The 18,638-nt window shown below is 40.0% G+C and overlaps 1 protein-coding gene across 2 annotated transcripts; it reads right to left on the bottom strand.

Moving 5' to 3' along the window:
• Nucleotides 1–7,318: 7,318 nt before the first annotated feature.
• On the bottom strand, nucleotides 7,319–14,925 carry LOC133913421 (kinesin-like protein KIN-8B). 2 transcript variants are annotated; one of them, XM_062356569.1, is made up of 16 exons: nucleotides 14,281–14,925; nucleotides 14,072–14,149; nucleotides 13,870–13,986; nucleotides 12,986–13,071; nucleotides 12,213–12,357; nucleotides 12,024–12,119; nucleotides 11,403–11,494; nucleotides 10,700–10,801; nucleotides 10,470–10,616; nucleotides 10,245–10,395; nucleotides 9,989–10,051; nucleotides 9,674–9,910; nucleotides 9,219–9,323; nucleotides 9,027–9,140; nucleotides 8,378–8,944; nucleotides 7,319–7,738 (listed from the first exon to the last, which is right to left on the bottom strand). In XM_062356569.1, the coding sequence occupies exons 1-16, from the start codon at nucleotides 14,326–14,328 to the stop codon at nucleotides 7,712–7,714; spliced, it is 2,175 nt and encodes a 724-aa protein (XP_062212553.1). In that variant the 5' UTR covers nucleotides 14,329–14,925; the 3' UTR covers nucleotides 7,319–7,711. The 2 variants fall into 2 exon arrangements, with proteins under 2 accessions (XP_062212553.1, XP_062212554.1); XM_062356570.1 differs by lacking the exons at nucleotides 14,072–14,149; nucleotides 14,281–14,925 and having other exon boundaries at nucleotides 13,895–13,970.
• Between the last annotated feature and the right edge of the window lie 3,713 nt (nucleotides 14,926–18,638).

Here is an 18,638-nt window from a genome sequence, read left to right as displayed (position 1 = left end):
AGGGTGGAGTGAATTGCTCTCGAGATTTTCTGCAGCACCAGTACTTCTTTTGTCCGACTGATTGTATTTTTTAGGTTTATTACAGATGCATATACATATCTGTAAGGCTGCATTAACAGTATCTTTATAGCTTCACCAACAATGTTGGCTCGCGGGAAGAAGTGGTGAAAAGGTGCCTTCTTCGACCACATTCCATCAAAATTTTCAGAATCACTGCCAGTTTCTTGGGACGGCAGGTCTGGATATGAAACTCGACAATTGCAAGAAGTCACCGGGGAAATAGACACCTATCAGTTCTAGTAAATGCATCGCAAATACACTTGGACATTCAGGAGTAATCATTCGCTCCCCCTTTGTGCAGCTCTCTTTTGGCAGATTTTCCCGGTGCTTGAGCATGCTTGCTTGCCGTTGCCGGGCAACGCGAGCCAACGACGTATCATTGTATCCTACTGGCTTCGTTCCTGTCCTGACATTGTGGGCCCCGTCTCCTACTTGATACTCCACTAACTAGAGGACAGTCAAATTGTTGTGCCAGTTGAGCTTTCATTTTCACTTGCCCAGTTTCCCTTAGCCTCCTGCTCCTGCTACGCTTGCAGCCGCAGACACAGGGACCATATCCTTCTTCCTCTGTTCTATTCTCCTCGCAGTTTTGCCTCGCAGTTGGAGGCTACTAGCCTACTAGTAGGGGTCAGTAAAAGACAATTTGGATTGCGCCGTATACTTACAGAGACAGGTACTAGTCCTACTCCTATTTAGACTGCAGAGAGTACTATGCACTTGCAGTTAACTTGTGTTTTTTAAAAAATAGAGTACAATGGAGTGTTCTTTGCATTGCAGTGACGCTACACATCTGATGACAGGGGCAACACGCAATTTTCTCGTCAGTTTACTTCCTACCAGATGCAATCATCCATCCTTTTTTGTGTCTGCAACCTTGCATCAACAGCACTAACACGCACCAAACACATGCTCCTAATCAGTAGCAAAAGGAGAGCTAGTTGTTTCTTTAGTGAAAGAGAATGACCTGAACTTTCTCCACTTCTAAATGATTGTTAGCCGGTGAAGACACATTTTCAAAGGCTAAGGGTAGACAACTTTTTTTAAGACAAAGAAATAAGATTATTTCAATACCATAAGATGTATGCAGCCATTCCTTATTACAATGTTGCAGCCATGAGCTGCGTGACCACATAGGAGTAAAAAGATTCTCAAACACCTCAACATGGATGACATGAATAATAATGACTCAAACACAAAGTCTATTGTTAAACCACTACTCAAAAAATTAAGATATCCATCATTTCGGTCCCCAATAATCAGCATGCCATCTTTATATGGAGGCGCTCCTCCTACTTTTGCAATAGGGACCGAAAGCGAAACCAATGAATGTCTATTGGTGTATTGAGTAAAGAGGTATCCTAGCAAACAGGTTTCGCGAGGGATATAACGGCGAGTGGCGTATATTTTCTAAAAATGAACGGTCACGCTACCAGGGTATGATTCCCACAACCAGTACAAAGCATACGCGATCAGTCTCCCTGCGTCATCGTATAAACCCATGACCGGTCTCACTGGTCGTAGGGCTGGATCTGACACAACCTATCCAATCGCGTTTATTGACATCCACTCAAGTACTTTCCTTCTCTAGGCACCAACTCCAGTGGACGAAGTCATGGACGGCGCGGAGGGGCATTGTCCCATCTCGTAGCATTAAATGCTATGAAGTGGGACTTTTGCAGGTAGCACACGGCATCACACGACGGATGGGACGTTATCAGCAGGTCGATAAAGCAAGTGATCGGGGACGACACGGAGGGGCATTGTCCCATCCCGTAGCATTAAATGTTGCAGAGTTGGACTTTGCAGACCAGCACAGTGACACACAACAATGGGATATACTGAGCCCTCCGAGCAAGTGGACACGTCTGATCCTCCATAATGATGGCTTGTGTTAGATATTAGGATGAGCAGGATCTTTTATTTAGATCCACGTGTAAGTTCTCATCCTCCCTACTATATAAAAGGATGAGGATCCCGTTTTAGAGAAAGGCAGATAAAGTCTGGCAACTAGTTAGAACAACTTTATAATCAAATTAGATCCTCCATAACACAACACACAGAACGTATGGCTATTATCCTCCAAGAGATATAAACCTGTATAACTCCACTATGTCCCTGAGTCCATCATACGTGCGCACATCAATTCCTGAAACACCGTTCACACACTCACTATCCAACATACTCCAAAATCATTGTCAGTGATTTACCCTCGACAATATCTCTTAAAAGAACCTGCATAGAAGAATAAACTTGAGCCTTATCAAAAACAATGCAATTGAGACTTAAACATATTGCCCAATAAAGAACACTGGCTCCCAACAAAAAAAATGATACTTAATCTTTTGATTAACCCCATTAAGTCAGTCTTCAAATAGGTTAGAAACACTTGAAGCAGGATTAATACCAAACGAAATTTGTACCATAAGCCGTATAAATTTAGTCAGATGACAATCAAAGAAAAGATGTTGAATAGATTCATCTAAGTTACAAAAACAACATTCAGTATTGCCCTTCAATTACCTTTTAGCTAAATTATTTTTGGTTAAGATCACACAATTGTATAGATACCACTTGAATATCTTGATCTTTAAGGGGGTTTTAGTTTTCAAAGGTAACGGTTAGTCAACAGAACGCCATTATTAAGCAATGCCCTATATATTGAACTTAGCTTATCACCCACAAGTACCCTTCTAAATGAGACATTAAGAGGTTCAGAGCTTAACACTTTCGCTATTGTTACACTTGTGTTCTAATAATATTATACAGTAAAAGGTATTGATTTTTTAACGGATGCTAGCCAAGCCATACATCTTCTCAAAACCTTATCTGAGTACTTTATAGGGCAAAAGATGATTCAGAAACTCATGTTTGACCTTCACGAGGCCCAACCAGAAATGATAATCTCTTTTTCAACCATTATTTTATTTCTTAAATATTTATTTCTAAAAAGGTTTTAGCATATCTCATCCTCGTTAATCAATTTGAATAACCATTTACTAGGTAGACATTAGTACGACACTAGACAGCAGCACATGAACATGAACCCTACTTTTGTGTAGGCGCTGCATCTGCAGGCTAAGAAACTGGTCCAACACAACAACGGCATAAAAGCTAGTCCCAGCACGCACCCAACTGGAACCAAATGCTTGCACGAGTTAGGCAAAGTTGATCAAAATCTTGGTGTGGATTGTCTTGTAATTTCAAGTCTCCTTGCCGGTGAAAAGGCCAAAGGCCCTTTGGCTGCACCGCACGGGGCCACGCCCATGTGAATGCTTTGAGACCGGCGAAAGGAGAGAGGAAGGGGCAGATTCTCCCTGCTCCTGTAGGAGGCGACCGTAGAAAAATGGGTGGTTCCGAAGCACTCAGCTCCTAGATTGGTTGGCACGGCCATCGAAACTTGGCAACTTTCATGGTTCGCTCTCCTCGATCTTGCTCCCTCGTTCAGGTCCCATCCTCCCTCGTTCAGGTCACTATAATTCATTTTTTTATTTTTTTAACTGGTTCCTCTTTATCTGGAGTCTTCATTGAAAGTTTTAATGGGAAGTTGCAATAGGGGATTGAACCCTGTGCGCTTGACTACGCCCTTGTTGCGTTGTCATCAAGTTCCTTGCTAGTTCGAACTATAGATAATCACTAATCATATTTTTTTTCGTTTCGTTCACTTTCTAATTCCTTTTCCTGTTCCTATTCTTTTTATTTTATCTCATTTTCAACAGCTTACTTTCGAGTGAAATCGCGAAGGAAAAGTAGAAAGAATCCCGTCCTGAAGTGAATGACTCTAGAAATCACGTCGTGATGTAAACAGTAAAGGGAAATTGTTGGAGCGCTGAAGGAAACGAAAATCTCTTCACGACGAGATTTTAGTCCCCGAAAGGAATTCGTTGAGACTGGCCTAATCCATTTACGATAGCAAGAGTGACATGCTACAGGTATTACTCTCTTCTCCCTCGGTTAAAAAATGTAAGTATACCTTATTTTTAAAAACATATCAAAAATAAATTTTAACGGTTAATTTCTGTTATAATATATATTAATTACTATAAAATTAAAATTATATTAAAAATACTTTAAAATACAAATTTATTGAAGCAAATTTTGTATACTAAATATATACATAATTTGACTTATTGTCAGTTAAAACTTAGGAAGTTTTACTTTTTCGAAATAAAATGCACGCTATATTATTGAACGAGGAGGGAGTATGAATTTTACAGATATCTTGCAATGATTCTAGCATGGGTTTTCACACACGAAAGCTAAGGTTTATTCACATCCGTGTAAATGAAAGATATGTGAGAATCTAATTTGTGATTTCGATAGCAGTAAACCTTGGCTTACAAGTGACTCGTGTGACGATCGACTATTTTACACAGAGATGGGAAATTGGGAATTGGCTGAGCTATGCTAGGTGGTGCTTGGGCAACGTTTTCAACGAAATGATCAATTGCGGCCTAGGTTAGGGTGTTGATTATCAGGCCTAGAGGGACGTAAACAACCAGCGATAGCGTAGTGTTTGCTTCTAGTATCAACGTCTAGCAAGCATTGGTACCTAGGCCTAAAATTTACTTTGCGTTGGTGCGAGAGTTGGCACCACTTGCGCGCTCCGAGTTGGGTGCATTTCGTCCCCCCGTACAGCGACGGGACCGACCATACATGTTCTTGAAGCAAGCCGTTTGTTTCGTCCATTTTTTTCCCCCTGTGCTTCCATGAACTTGAACGGGAAGGAGAAACTAAACTAAAAGGTTTGTAGTTCCCACAGGTCATCAAGCTTGGAAACCTTGTAAACCCGTTTGAATGCGGTATTTTATTCCTCAATTCTTTGGAGATTTATCTATTCCTTATGAAATTTATATGTTTTAAACATGTCTTGAATCTTACTATTATTAATTGGAGGCTCTTTTAGAGCCCCTTTAATTCTAAGATGAGACTCACTAGGGAAAAAGAAGAAATTCTTAAAAAAAGCAAAACATCTGACTATCGACTTGGTGTACTCTAATCATCATTAACAATAATAGTTATTAGTTCTAACATTTATACTCATATGAAATGCACGAGTTGTAACAGATCCGATCATTCTCTACCATCCAGCCGAGTTGATCAAACGATCACCGTACACAGTTGGATCCTATTTTTCCTTCCAAAAATATATTTAATCTCTCATTATTTATCTTTCATACCTAGACGTCTAATATTTATTTTCTATATATTCTAAAAATACATTCTATCTCCTTTTATTTATCTTACATACATATACATCCATATTTGCCTTTTATATATTCACTGTCAGGTTTCAGGGTGTGCAGCCTCCCGCACACACCTACATTGCCGACTTTCTAGAGAGGGTGTGCTGCCGCTTGCACATCGCCTCCACCGTTGTCTACCACGAATTGTTTTCATCCCCTCACAAAACAGTCACCATCTTGATCCTTCTCGCAGCGTTGATATGTACGGTCAACTCTATATTATACGGTCCTCTCTATCCTCTTGTCCAGTTACTCGACATTCTCCTTCATTCAAAATTACATGATCATATTGTGAATCTCGTGTATACAGATCACTTTTTATATGCTATTTTTTTACTTCTTTGAATTGCTATATCCTAGATTGATTATATATGTGTAAAACATATGTGCAGTTGCTAGTGTTTCTACTCACCTTTGTTATTGCGAAAAAAATTAATCCAAAACACCCTAAATACATGCTTTTAAATTACCCACCTATGCCATTATGAAAAAATTAACTCAAAGTACTCAAATATGAACTTCTAAATTACTCACATATGCCATTATGGAAAAAAACTAAAAAAAAACCTAAATAGCTGCTTCTAAATTATCCACATTTATCATTGTAAACAAAATTTACCTAAAGTGCAGCTGGATTGCAATGTTCCTTATGGTTTTTACCTAAACATTAATTTAGGTATCTCAATTATGTCGTGAAGTCCGGAGATAAACTAAGATAAAAGAATATTATACCATAGATTATCACACACATATTGATGAATATCGTGAACATGAGGGGGGAAATAAGAAAATAACTTTGCTCAATACTTTGATTCCGTAGAGGAATATAGGAAGAAAATATAGTCAATATACACGCATCAATCACCTCTAAATTCTAATTAAATCATAGGCATTTTACCAAGTTCTATTAGCCATGCATTTTTTTTTTAATATTTCTAGCCCGGGATGGACTAATCTCGTCAAACTAGCGACGCATTGAACTTTGACGCACTAGGACATAGGCATGCCTCCAAATTAAGAAGGCTCGCTTGCTCTTGCGAAAGTGGCGGCGGTCTGGTTGGTTGGGGTCCCAAAACGTCGTCACCTGCGCCTCTCGATCGAATCACCGCTTGGCTGCATGCATCACACTCACAACGATCTTATCGATTACTCTCTCAAACCGCTCATTAGGACGACGACTTAGACAAGACAGGCACAGCTAAAATCCTAGCGGCGTTAAACCAAACAGAGGACAATTTTGATCAAAACTGCCAAATTTTAGCAAGGCAAACTCTGCTGTCACAAGCATAAATCCAAACAGTCTTGTCATGGCCTGCGTTCACTGATGTCGGACAAACTCTGCTCTCGCGAGCATAAATCCTAAATCCAAGTTGCTATGATGTTGGAGTAGCAGAGGTAAAACGCTGCGAGCTTCTGTAGCCAGCACCCAACAAGCTGCCAGTGCCATCCTGTAGACACCGGCAGGAACGTACGCAGCTAGGATTGGGCCATTGGCATTCACGTCTGCAGTCGCCGGTCAGTAGGTCACGACTTGCACGCTGCTTCTGTTCCTGAACCCCTCTACTGCTGCCACATTTTACATTTCAGGTCAGTACGTGTATGTGCATGGGCTAGCAACACGAAGTGTCTCAATGTAATGCGATGCGATGTGCGTGCCTGCCGTGCGGCGTCAGCTGCTGCCGTTCCAGCGTTGCATTCAGCCGAAAAACACAAAAGAAAACATGAATGGGAGAGGGCGTGGCCTGACCACGGGACCATTCGATGCCCAGCGTGAATGAATGTGGTCTCCAGGGCAGGTGAGGCTCTCAGGGGGTTATTGAATGATCTGGAGATCCTACCACACGCAGCACATGCTTCTGTTCATCAATCATCCAACGCTATCCTGTTCATCGATCAGCGATAAGGTGAGTTGAGGTGAATCACCTGAATCACCAGCAAATGGGCCTCAACTTGTCATCACACAAGTGACCAGCATGTATAACACTACTGATATTCTCAGTGTTTGAAGACCAATCTTGAAAGCTTTTCATTTTTTGTTTCTACTGAGAAGGGCGAGAATCACGGCAAATTTACAGAATTCTTGGTCCAAAAATCAGATTCACCCCATGCGAGCACTATACAAAGAAAAGGAGGAAGACATGAGAACTAGCAGCTACTGTACAGGGTGCAGTGAGCCATGTCAAGCAGGATCTAGAAGCATCAGAATGACCTTGGCCTCTTGGCCCATGGGAAGGCAACAAACTTGGCTGAACCTACTATCATCTGATCAGATCTCAGGAACTCCGGTAAAATTGGTGTTCGGCGCTTGGCGGAAGATGCACGCAGCGATTGAGGTTAGGAACATCAGGCCATATTATTGCCATGACAGCTGTGTGACTGTTTCTGCACAAGGAGGATCTTGAGGTCCTTCATTTCCTTTCTATGGACCAGGGATCCTGCAGAGCAAGTAAATCTTAGTCAGTTCATGTAAACTCAAGTTCCATATTTCCAAAGTAACTTTACGATTTATGTTTGCATGCATCATATTATGCGAAATGATCACTTACTCTACACGATGCATTAGTAATTTTAGCCTGTCATCCAAATCTTGACTGTCCATCAGCAAATTGCATAGAACGGTTTGCAGTTTGGCACTGTCCCAGGGATTTCTACAAATTTGTAAGCGTACTACCATAATGCAATTTATATGGTAAAACCGATAGAAGTTATTTTGCATTGATGAGCATTAGTGCAAAATTGGGACTAACTACTACTACACTACAACTTCATCTAACATTTGATTCTCCAAATTCGAAACTTGTTGTGTTTGCTTCTACAATAGCTGGAATATTTCCATGTTTTACTTGGCAGAACCATAAATTAGCAGATGCAATTCTGCGGACCATTTCACACTGGAGGAAAGTCAGTTTACATTGAATGCAAACTGAGGAAATTGTGCAATCTGAAAAGTGACGCTAAGCAAAATTATTCTGGCACTGCATCCTTTTTTTTTGCTTTGGATTCTTGATAGATGGAATATGCTTGCGGGGGTGATATTACACTTGTTAGCAGCTTGTAGAAGGGAAACAGTTTACCTTCCTATGCAGACTGAAATCTTGATTGCCAGAACGCTCCTTGCTGTGTTGGCAATGTGCATTTTCTGTCCCCGAGTAAAAATCACTCATCTCCCTAGTTTTTTCTGGGGTAGAAAAGAATGGCATTGACCTTCCACTTGACCACTGTTTTCCATCACCAGAATAAGGCGAGCAGCCAGACATCATGTAGTAAGAACTGAGGTGCTCCTGCCTACATATGGTAGGTGTCTCATGTTGATTTTTGAGAAAAGACAGTGTGCTGAAACCATGTTGGAAAAAGCAAGCAGATGGAGGATAAGGCTCTGACTGCGGACTAGGAAATGACATGAACGGTGGCAATCTTCTATGTGGTGGAAAGGAAGGTGGGGTGGTAACATCTGGGCTTGAGCTAGGCAAAGGACAGCCTTCAACGGTTAAGCCTTGCTTAGCAGCCAATTTAAGAATCTGTTTCTGATTTAGCCCTGTTCCATAAAGTATGTTCCACAGGCTCCTTAGAGCTTCCCTCTGATTATGTATCACTTGATCCCGCATAGCCATCTCAATTTGAAGCTCCGCATTAGTCATTCCCTAAAGAGTGCATTATACATCGATAGCTTGTGAGATATCATATTCTATGCAGAAATATACTTAAAAGTTGTGGGTTACTTACAAGGAGTCTGTACTGGCTGAGAATGTGCAGGTAGGTTCTATTGCCATTGTTACTGGTAGCTTCCTCGATCATATCCTGGAGCTGACGCCTGCGACTCTCGTTCATTTCAATGTCCTAAAGAGAAAGAAAAAAAATCTCCATATAAATTTGTTTTAAGGCAACTAAACGGAAGGAAACAGAAGAAGATAACACCTTTCTATATCCAGCACCAGCTTCATCATTATCACGGATGTTGTCAAGAATAACTTGTCTCCTTGATGTTAACGCTTGCAGAACTGTAGAGTCCATTTCTTTCACCTGAATACAAAGCCTCAGTGTTCTGTAGCAAGAAATTTCTTACATATGACATATAGTGATATCTGAAATTATAGTCTATCATGGTATCCAAAAGGTATCAGCTATTATTTCATTATTGGATGATGCAGGTTTCAATCAGCAGCCTTGGCAGTCTGTTTGGAAGGGCTAAAGCTGGCAGTAGCTTCGGATGTTCTATAAACTGCACAGTTTTTGTCCCCGAGAGATAAAGAGGGGAAAGAAAAAGCTCAGCACCAAAGAAGTTCTCCTGAATAGCCCAGCATATGATGTTTTTTTTGTGTGTGCTCTAAAGAATAGGAACAGATTTCAAACTGATCAGGTAAATTACCAACCTGATGCCTTGCAATTGCATCATCAAGATGCTGGAGCTCCATTCGGTTGCGCTTATTCGTTTCTTCGAGTTCAAAGAGTGCCTTCTGAAGATTTATGCGTTCCTGAACATTCTCACCAGTTTCCTGGCTCAACGCATTTAACCAAGATAGCTCGCTATCTGCAGTTTTTTCAATAGGTTTTACACTTAATTGATGTTCCTTTTCAGCTAATTCTTTCTTCAACTGAGAAACCTCAACCTACAAAATCACAATGCGACACATTTTACTATGATGAACATTGAGGTAGGAGATCATTTGTTTCTCATTATGGCAAACCTGGAGGTTGTCGATCATCCTCTGGTAATCTTCAACATGAGTGTCAAGTGTTCCAATATTTTTCTACAAAGAACAAAGAATAGCATAAGAAAAAAGTGTCCACTTATGTATTTATAATCAGAACAGGTAATTTGCTTTTATTGGATTTGTACAATAATTTGATGAAGCAATAAGCATAAAATCTGGCGTTTGACCTCTTAATTTGCTTCTTAGTTCTTATACACTTATAACTCAACCAAATGAAATGACCCCTTACATGGACATGTGTTTTTATCTCCTTAGCACGGTCCGCATACTTGAGCGTATTGGTTGTGTGATGATACTGATCATCAGCTGGTGATATTGTAGCAACCATGACAGTTCGAGAATTACCAGACAGCCCATCCTTTAAAATTCGAGTTAATTTGCTGCAAATAGCCGTTATCAGATAGCTACCACAAACAAAATAGGTTCCATAGAGTAGAATTTGCACTTGAAATACCTGTTGCGATAGGGAACATATGCAAGACCTTTCTTATTTTGCTTGCCTAGGGCATTGATGCAGTTTGCTAATGCTAGGAGTGACCGATTAATGTTGGCTCCATCTCTAAGCTTTTGCCCAAAATTGTTTGTTTCGGAGGCCCTCTCACTGCTCATAGAATAAAACTTTACAACTTGCTTTTTCCTGAAAGAATGGAATCAGAACAGCAATACAAACAGAATTGCTATTACCTGCCCGCAAGATCAACCAAGGCAAGCTTTCCACGAAGAACTTGGCTACCATATTGTCCTTTCTGCTTTCGCTTTACAGTAATCTCGAGTACAGCATGTGACCTTGACAAAGAAAAAGAAGAAGTGATTATGATGTCAGCAGAACTAGAAGAATCGCATGCACAGCTGCATTGCTAGTTATAATCTTTTTTTTTACGCAAAACTGTGGGGGAGTTCCCCACAGTATTGCTAGATATAATCATACATATGTTTATGTTCAATACTTAAAGTTTAAACATTAGCTGTACTTGTTATAGAACTGTATATCTATCTGAATTGATCTAATTTGTTTTAGTCTGGCTGGCACCACCACAGCTAGAGGCGTCGATCTTCCTTTTTCTCTCGATTAATGTGATAATTTATAGGATTTTCTACTCTCACAGATTATTGTGGCAATTTGTAGCCCTCAAAGCTGAGGTGCCTTAATAGAAGGGAAAATGTTCAGCGGTACATATGATTGTGCCTATCTTCATATCCTAACAATCTCAGCAACCTAGAAGGTTAAAAATATTCACTCTTTAATGACAGATTTCTTAAACAGGAGGAAATAGCAAAGTTCTGCCAAGCAAGATATCAATACCTCTCCTTCAAAACACATATAAGTAATGAAAGCATGGGCATTCAAAAAATAAGGCAGAAAAATTCTTGTAGATTATTTAATTACCGTGAAGAAGTTGCATTCGCTTCTGTGCTCTCTGTCTTGCGCCTACTGTTGCCTATGTTCAAGAGTTCAAGAATCCTATCTGCAGAGTGAACCTAGCAAAAAAAGAAGGTTGAACACCTAATCATGTTTATGTTGAAAAAAAATCAGGAAGTGGTAGATCCAATATTACAGTACGGCATGGCATATAGGTAAATGAACAATAACTAAACTGAAGGAAAACAGCACTTCATATAAAACCAAGAGCACAGGTACTCAATACACGCAAGGTAATCAAATAGGTTTTTCCTTTTAAAAGAACTGAATGAAACTGACATGGCATGACAATACTTTCTTAAGAATGGGAAAAGGTGTAGTTTTTTCCTAACAAATTATTATTGATTCATATTGAAAGCACAACATGCATATCTAGCTGTTTTTTAATTAATTGAGGCCCTCTCGCTCAGCCGCTTGAATGCTGTGACAATGTCCCAAACATGAAAAAGGATGCAGATAAACATTAGGTGTTAGGAAATAGTAGCAACGAAAAGTAGAAATACAAGGCAAGAATCAACACTTCCACAAGCGGATGACATTTATTTTCTCATTAACAGAGAAATAAATAGAGAAGAAAGAGTTGGAAACCTTAATGCTTCTCAATCCAGCAACTATTATGCCATGCTCAGGATCCTCTCGAAGCTCCAGGTGTCCTGAGGATTTCTCAAGCAAATCGTAGATAACCTGGAATTCAGAAAATGTACCACTGATGCTATTGTTTCAGAAAGGTTATTGCAAATGTCTAGTACTATGATAGCATAAGATAGCACAAACTACCTCATTGTACACTTCCAGATAAGAACACGAGACTTCAAATGTATCTGGACTGCTGTCCTTTTTTATCAGCTCAAAAATTGTACGAAAACTAAGAACCATAAGACCAGGATCACTATGGGTTCCAACCATTGTGTAAGTTTTGCCACTGTAGAATCATGAAAAAGATTAGTATATTAAATGAAACATAATCATGAACATTAGCTTCTAGATTAATAACAAAGTGTCACAACAGGATATAAGGAACTACTATACGACACATACTAATGTCGCACTGATGAAAGCAGACATAGTTCATACAATGTTATGATAAAAAAAAACATCATAAACCAAAGGTCAAGTCAACTGAGAAAATATATGTGATGAGCTAATTTTATTTTTAGATAGAACAGGGTTAAGTTATAGCATTTAAACAAACATAAAGAATGTAAAATAAATGCATTCTAAGCTTGATAAATGTTTAGCCATGATTATTTCGCATAATCGTGACAAAATTTAACAGATACAGTGCAAGTCACGTATCACATTATCACAAGTATTACAAACAAGAAAATCAAGCATGTCTAATGTGCTTATATCAGAACAAACTTCCATATAACACTGCATCATAACTTAAGATTTTGAATTTGAATATGCACCATGTTTATTAATGATAGTAACATACAATATGCACCATGCTTATTAATGATAGTAACATACAAGTTACACAGAACAGCGAGGCAGCATGTTAGACGATGTTAAAAAGACAAGTAAAACAATCCAGTGAACGCATATACCTTCCAGTAGAACCATAAGCAAAGACTGTCGCATTAAGGCCTTGGACTACTCCAGCAATTGTAGAGGATATATTCTTATACACATCCTGGACAATTAAGAATATGCTTGTCAAATTACAATATGGAAATGTGATAGTGTGGAAGTACAAGACCATGTGATTTGTTCGTACTAATTAGCTGGCAACCACAAGCATGTACACACCCAGAAGAGGATTAGCCTAAATCTTATATTATATATAAACAAACTATTTTATTCCTGTTGCTTGTACTATTCTGTCCTCATCTTGCAATTTCCATTTAGGTCCGGTAACCCAACCTAGATTCTGAAAGCTCCCAAGGTAAATGCCATAACAACTAAAATAATTTGCATGCTTTGTAGAGTTAGAAGATGAACATAATCTTAGGCAACTGATTTGTTGGGATCATAGTTTAACACAAAGTTCCAGTCTAGGCCTTTGATGAAGTTCTAGAGTTTTAATGTTCAATACAACAAAACTACTGTCCATGTACCCTAAAACTGTTGTCCTTTTCCCTGGACGAGACGTCTGAATTAGGTAGAGACCCAACAGTAAGTCTACATCAAGGGTTGACTATAGGCTGAACAAGAGCTGTTCATTTGCCCTTTGCAGATACCAATAGTATTGCTTCAACTGTCCAAAGCACGAGAGACACCTAATTCCAGTAATTCATAATCAAAATAAGTAGTTGGTCGTTTGGACTTTTAGAGCATCATTTCCTGGCAAGCAAGAAATGAGGGCAGTTTGAGAAGAATCCAAGCTGAAATGCAGATTCTGAAAACTTACTATAATCAGAATCCGAGCCCAATGTCAATAACAGGCTAAGCAATTACAAGTAAGAGCAGCACAAACTATACTCCTACATACCGAATTGGAGCATCCAGGTGCGTACACATGATCGAAGGTATATCTTCGCTCCTTGGTTCGGTTTTGGATGAGGTCCAGGTAGTCCTTGGACAGATCAGGGTCCAACACAACTACAGTCTGAGAAAAAAAAAAAACTTTGAACCATCGCATTGCTACCATCCATGGCAAAACTACTCGTGCATCGCCAGACCAGAACCTATACCTTATCATCAATGACCTGTATGATATGCCGCGAGCGCCGCTGCTCGCTGTCAGTCAATGGCCTGCACTTGACAGCCACCTGCAATTGCAATGCAAGAACACATAATTACAATTACACACAGCGTAAGTGACAATTATTATAGCAAAACTACAAATCGCAAGGAACCAGCCCGGTTCATGACCCCAAGGAAGGAGGAATGGAAGATGTACCTGTAGTGTGGCCGTCTGTTTGGAAGCCGGAGCTCGGATGCTCGGCATTGTCCGGAACCTTCGTCCCAGCCACCCACCCCCCCCCCCAACCCCCCCAAAAAAGATGCGATTTTATCTACCAGAAACCAAAACAATGGCTCCAACGCTTCGAAATCACGCCAAACGGAGGCGGCGAAAAGGCAAGGCGCATCCCCACCAGCAGCAGCGGCAGCGGCAGCTCCGAAAAGGCTACCGCCAAAAGGAGTTACTGCACTGGCCCGGCCACCAACCCGAGAGCCGCGGCCGAAAGAAAACCAAACACCCCGAGAAACTACGACAGCCGAGTCGAAACGCTTCCGGCGCCCGACCTTGTATGCAAAAAAACGCGATCTCGCGGAACCGTCCTCCCTTGCCGGAGCGCCAAGAACGGCCAGGAAGGTCGGAAACGCTCCCAGCTCCGCACTCCCCGACCCAAATCGCCCCCAGAGAGGGGAGAAAACGGCAGTACGGGTGCGATTTCGTGGGTGGCACGACGGGGAGACTGGGTACGAAGATTCAGGAGAGGGATTGGATAAGCGGCGAGGATGAAATGGGAGGGAGGAGTGGTGAGGTGGGAAAGACTGAAGAGGAGGGAGGAGGTGGAGGTGGTGTTTTAACGGGGGCGAATAATTAATTGGCGGCAGCTGTCGCGGCCGCGGGGGAGAAGACGACACGGAACGGAAGGGGAGAAAGGTGGGCCCACACACCAACGGCCCGTTGGCCCTCCGGTACACGACGCCGCACCTGCACTGCAGCGCCCAGCCACGTCCAACGTCCTCTGCCAGGTCTCGCACGTCGGAAGAGTTAAGACCATCCAATCATATTTCTTTCATTTCTTCTCTTCCTAATTTTTTTCCCTGTTTTTATTCCCTTTATTTTCTTTAATTTTTAACAATTTCTCTTCGAGTGAAATCGTGAAAGAATAAGAGAGAGAATTCTGTTTTGAAAGGAATAACTCTAAGAATCCCGTCGTGAAGAAAACTGTAAAGGAAAATCGTTGAAGCGTTAAAAGGAATAAGAATCTATTCATGACGAGAATCTCGTCCGCGAAGGAAAGCTGTTGAACGTGGGCTAAACTAAAATTGGATGCTACTGCCTACAACTGGGACTATGTACCATGTGAACTTATCTACCGTTTTGTTGCTAAGCTATTATTTTTGTAATTTTACGAGAACTAAAATATGCTTATAACCGTAAAACTCTGTACGAAATTACTGTAATCTAAATGAATCTCGAGCGAGCAAAGTTAGTCTCTAGTTCAAAATCGAATGTGCAAAACATTCGAGTCCTATTGGGAATTCGTAGAAAATCGTTAAAATACCACCAAACCAAACAGACAAAAATTCGCATTCCGAACAAGCATCAATCACATAGTGTATTTAAGCATTGGCTTGTGTGGTTAGTGAATGTGGTTGTATATTCTACTCATCAGAGATCAAACCATCAATTCGCTATGTGTCTTATTAAAACGAAATTTTCTTTCAGTGGTAGATAACGTGCATGTCGACAACAAGTGTTTATGATGACTTTATCAAACTTTAAGCTCTGCATCTCTAATCTTTAGTAACGTTATATATTTACGTATATTTGGTGGTGTGAGTAGGTACATATATCTGTACGGTGTATTGTTTTTTTTTTTTTTAAAAGCATCAAGCACATAGTGTACAAAAAAGTAAGTAGCTGGTAGCCCGGTAACCCCAGCCCAAGCCCAAGCCTATGCCTTCGCTATAAACTGGGAACTGACCTTCTGTCTAAAATTCTATAGTTCCTTGGACTCAATGGTCAAACGAAACATAAGTTGATGCCAATATCTCTCCCATAAGCAACAATTATCATGCCCTGATCGGGAGGGTTCCTTGCTCAACCCCAGACTAGCTAGCGTGGGGCCGTGGGTACCAACTTAATTCACGGGTAATGAAAAGCATCCGTAACGTAATCGAGCAAACAATGTTCGTGTTTCATGCATGGATGCGTACAATCTGCCTGCATGCTTGCTGAAACGCTCAGAAAATGGTCGACGCGTCTTGCATTCAGATCGGTCCTGCAGATCTATCCGTGTGCGCAGACGTTAAACCTCTCGCTGATTATATCATGTTTCAATGCCTTGTTACTAAATTTTCCTGATATGTGATGAGAGATGTTTTTACTGGTGTGCACCAAATTCTTTGAGAGAGTTTGTGGAGATGGTTGTTGTCCCAAATAGAGACAAAAAATTGATAATGGTTTTAATGGAAGCTATGTGTGGCTAATTAGAAGCGAATATATTTTTTTATAATAAAATTTATTTTTCTCCTCAGGTGGTTGTTTACACGACGATCTCTTTCTTGCAGCGGTAGAAACTACTTAGCACAACTAAGATGCGAATGGAGGTAGACATGATAGCCCACAAGATCAAGAAGTCAGTGGATGTTCACATGGAGGCTCACCAGCGCTATCAAATTCCTACGAGACTTCCTGCCGAGATTGGATGATTTTGTGATGCATAGAAGTTATTGAGCGGTTAGATTCATATAGATGACTAGTGTCTAGAGGGTTTATGCTTTTTAGATGGATCTGGTAAAGACGATTTTAGATGTTTATACTCATGTTTGCCTGATTGGTGTTCTGGTTTTTGTAAGCTGGTAACCAAACTAAACTTACTCCATGTTGCTTTGTGTAAAAAGCAGGCCAAGCCTTTGGTCTAAACATCTACTCCTGCGTGTTGTTACCATGTCGATCCCGTTTATTCAACGACTCGCTAGCACTGCTGCAGCAAAACGGTACGGCTTCGTTGATTTCTTGGTCCTAATGCTGTAATTAGTCGAAGAAATTATGCTCGTGGACTATTTCAGACAACGATTTAATAGTGATAAAAAGCCCCTGCCAAATGCTTGTACTTTGTACCTCGTGTCTTTTTATGCAAATGTCACTGACCTCTTTTAGATTTTCTTCGAGATGCGTGGAAAACGACACTTGAGATCTGATAAGGATCAGAAATAATACCTGATCGTGAAACGAACAGCTAGCATTAGTGACTTGGAACGTGTTGCACCTAACATGAACATGATTTTTCTGGTGAGGCGACCGGACTGTACGTTCTCTGTCGCGGCCCACTTGAGATCGGTGATGTTGATGCCCCCAACGCGCGCCTCCGGAACTTGAACTCGAAAATTTTCGAAATGCCCGTGAAGAATCTTCAGTTTCCAACTACAAACTGGGCACGTAGTTATGTTCGTGTTCCAGATATTGAAGGTTTCAACAAGCAAGCGATCACCGCGAAGCTCAAAACTCGAATGTGCTTGGAGCCAACACCTCTTCTCAGCCTTTTGAACTGGACTCACGAATTTCGAACTGCATGCGTGTTTGAAATTAAAAGTCCCAGCTACAAATCGGATTCGCAGTCATATTTGCATTTTTTTAGGGAAGTTATATCCGCGTTCCCTTTTAAGAAAGAGAGAACATAATACGGGAAGGGGGGGGGGGGGGGGGGGGCGCACACCGAACCGTGGCCCGAGCTGCGAGATTCTTGCATGTGATTGGTCTGTACGAATATGTTTGGTTCATGTCTAAATTTATCGTATCTATTCATTTCATAGATTTTAGATACTATTTAATTAATTATCATAACTATGATAAATCATATTTTGTTAGATCTGTTATATACATCATACATTTATTTTTTTTATATTTTGCTATACTTATAGCTAAAAATCTATTAACTATGTTTAACTAATACTAGCGCATCAACCTGTGCAACTGCACAGGCTAGAAATTTAGCTTACAGCTGAATTTTAGATATTTGTGTTAATAATGATTGTATGCTAAGATACATCAGCTATTTATATTTAAATATTAGAATGTAAAATATAAATGTAATTTTTATTCATAATATTGGAATCATATTTATTATTTGTGAATAGATCTAATTTATAATTTTCATTTTATGTGTTATGCAAATTGATTTTTATTTGTTTCTTGATTTTTTGAAATTATTATTATTCTTAATGTCGTCACCGTATCTCATATTATTATTTTGAAATACATTATAAATTCTTTGATATTACTTTTATGTGATAATCCGTAATATATTTACGTTCTGTTGTTTTAATTTTGTAATATTTGATTACACGCATATTTAATTGGCATATTTTAATTTATTTGAAAAAGTGTGTTTATTGCTAACGTAACTAAGTTGGAGTTTGCTAACGTAACTAAGTTGGAGTTTGCTAACGTAATCTTGTTGGACAAAGGGTATCTATAAAAAAAAGAAAGATAAGGAAAGAAGTAGTCTTAGAGTTGGACTCTATGATTTATTTTTTAATCTTTTGTTTCTTCTGGTTGTTAATCTATGGTTACAATTA

Source organism: Phragmites australis, chromosome 3 (genome assembly GCF_958298935.1).
Source record: "Phragmites australis chromosome 3, lpPhrAust1.1, whole genome shotgun sequence".
Classification (NCBI taxonomy): Eukaryota; Viridiplantae; Streptophyta; class Magnoliopsida; order Poales; family Poaceae; genus Phragmites; species Phragmites australis.
This window is presented reverse-complemented; position numbering and strand designations above follow the sequence as displayed.

What these genes read in the sequence shown, in the direction of transcription:
- LOC133913421 (XM_062356569.1), bottom strand. Translation starts at nt 14,328, where the DNA reads ATGCCGAGCATCCGAGCTCCGGCTTCCAAACAGACGGCCACACTACAG. An exon ending in TACAGGTCATTGATGATAAG is followed by an intron (nt 13,987 to 14,071) that starts GTATAGGTTCTG and finishes TTTTTTTCTCAG; the next exon opens with ACTGTAGTTGTGTTGGACCC. An exon ending in GGATGATCGACAACCTCCAG is followed by an intron (nt 9,911 to 9,988) that starts GTTTGCCATAAT and finishes GTGATTTTGTAG; the next exon opens with GTTGAGGTTTCTCAGTTGAA.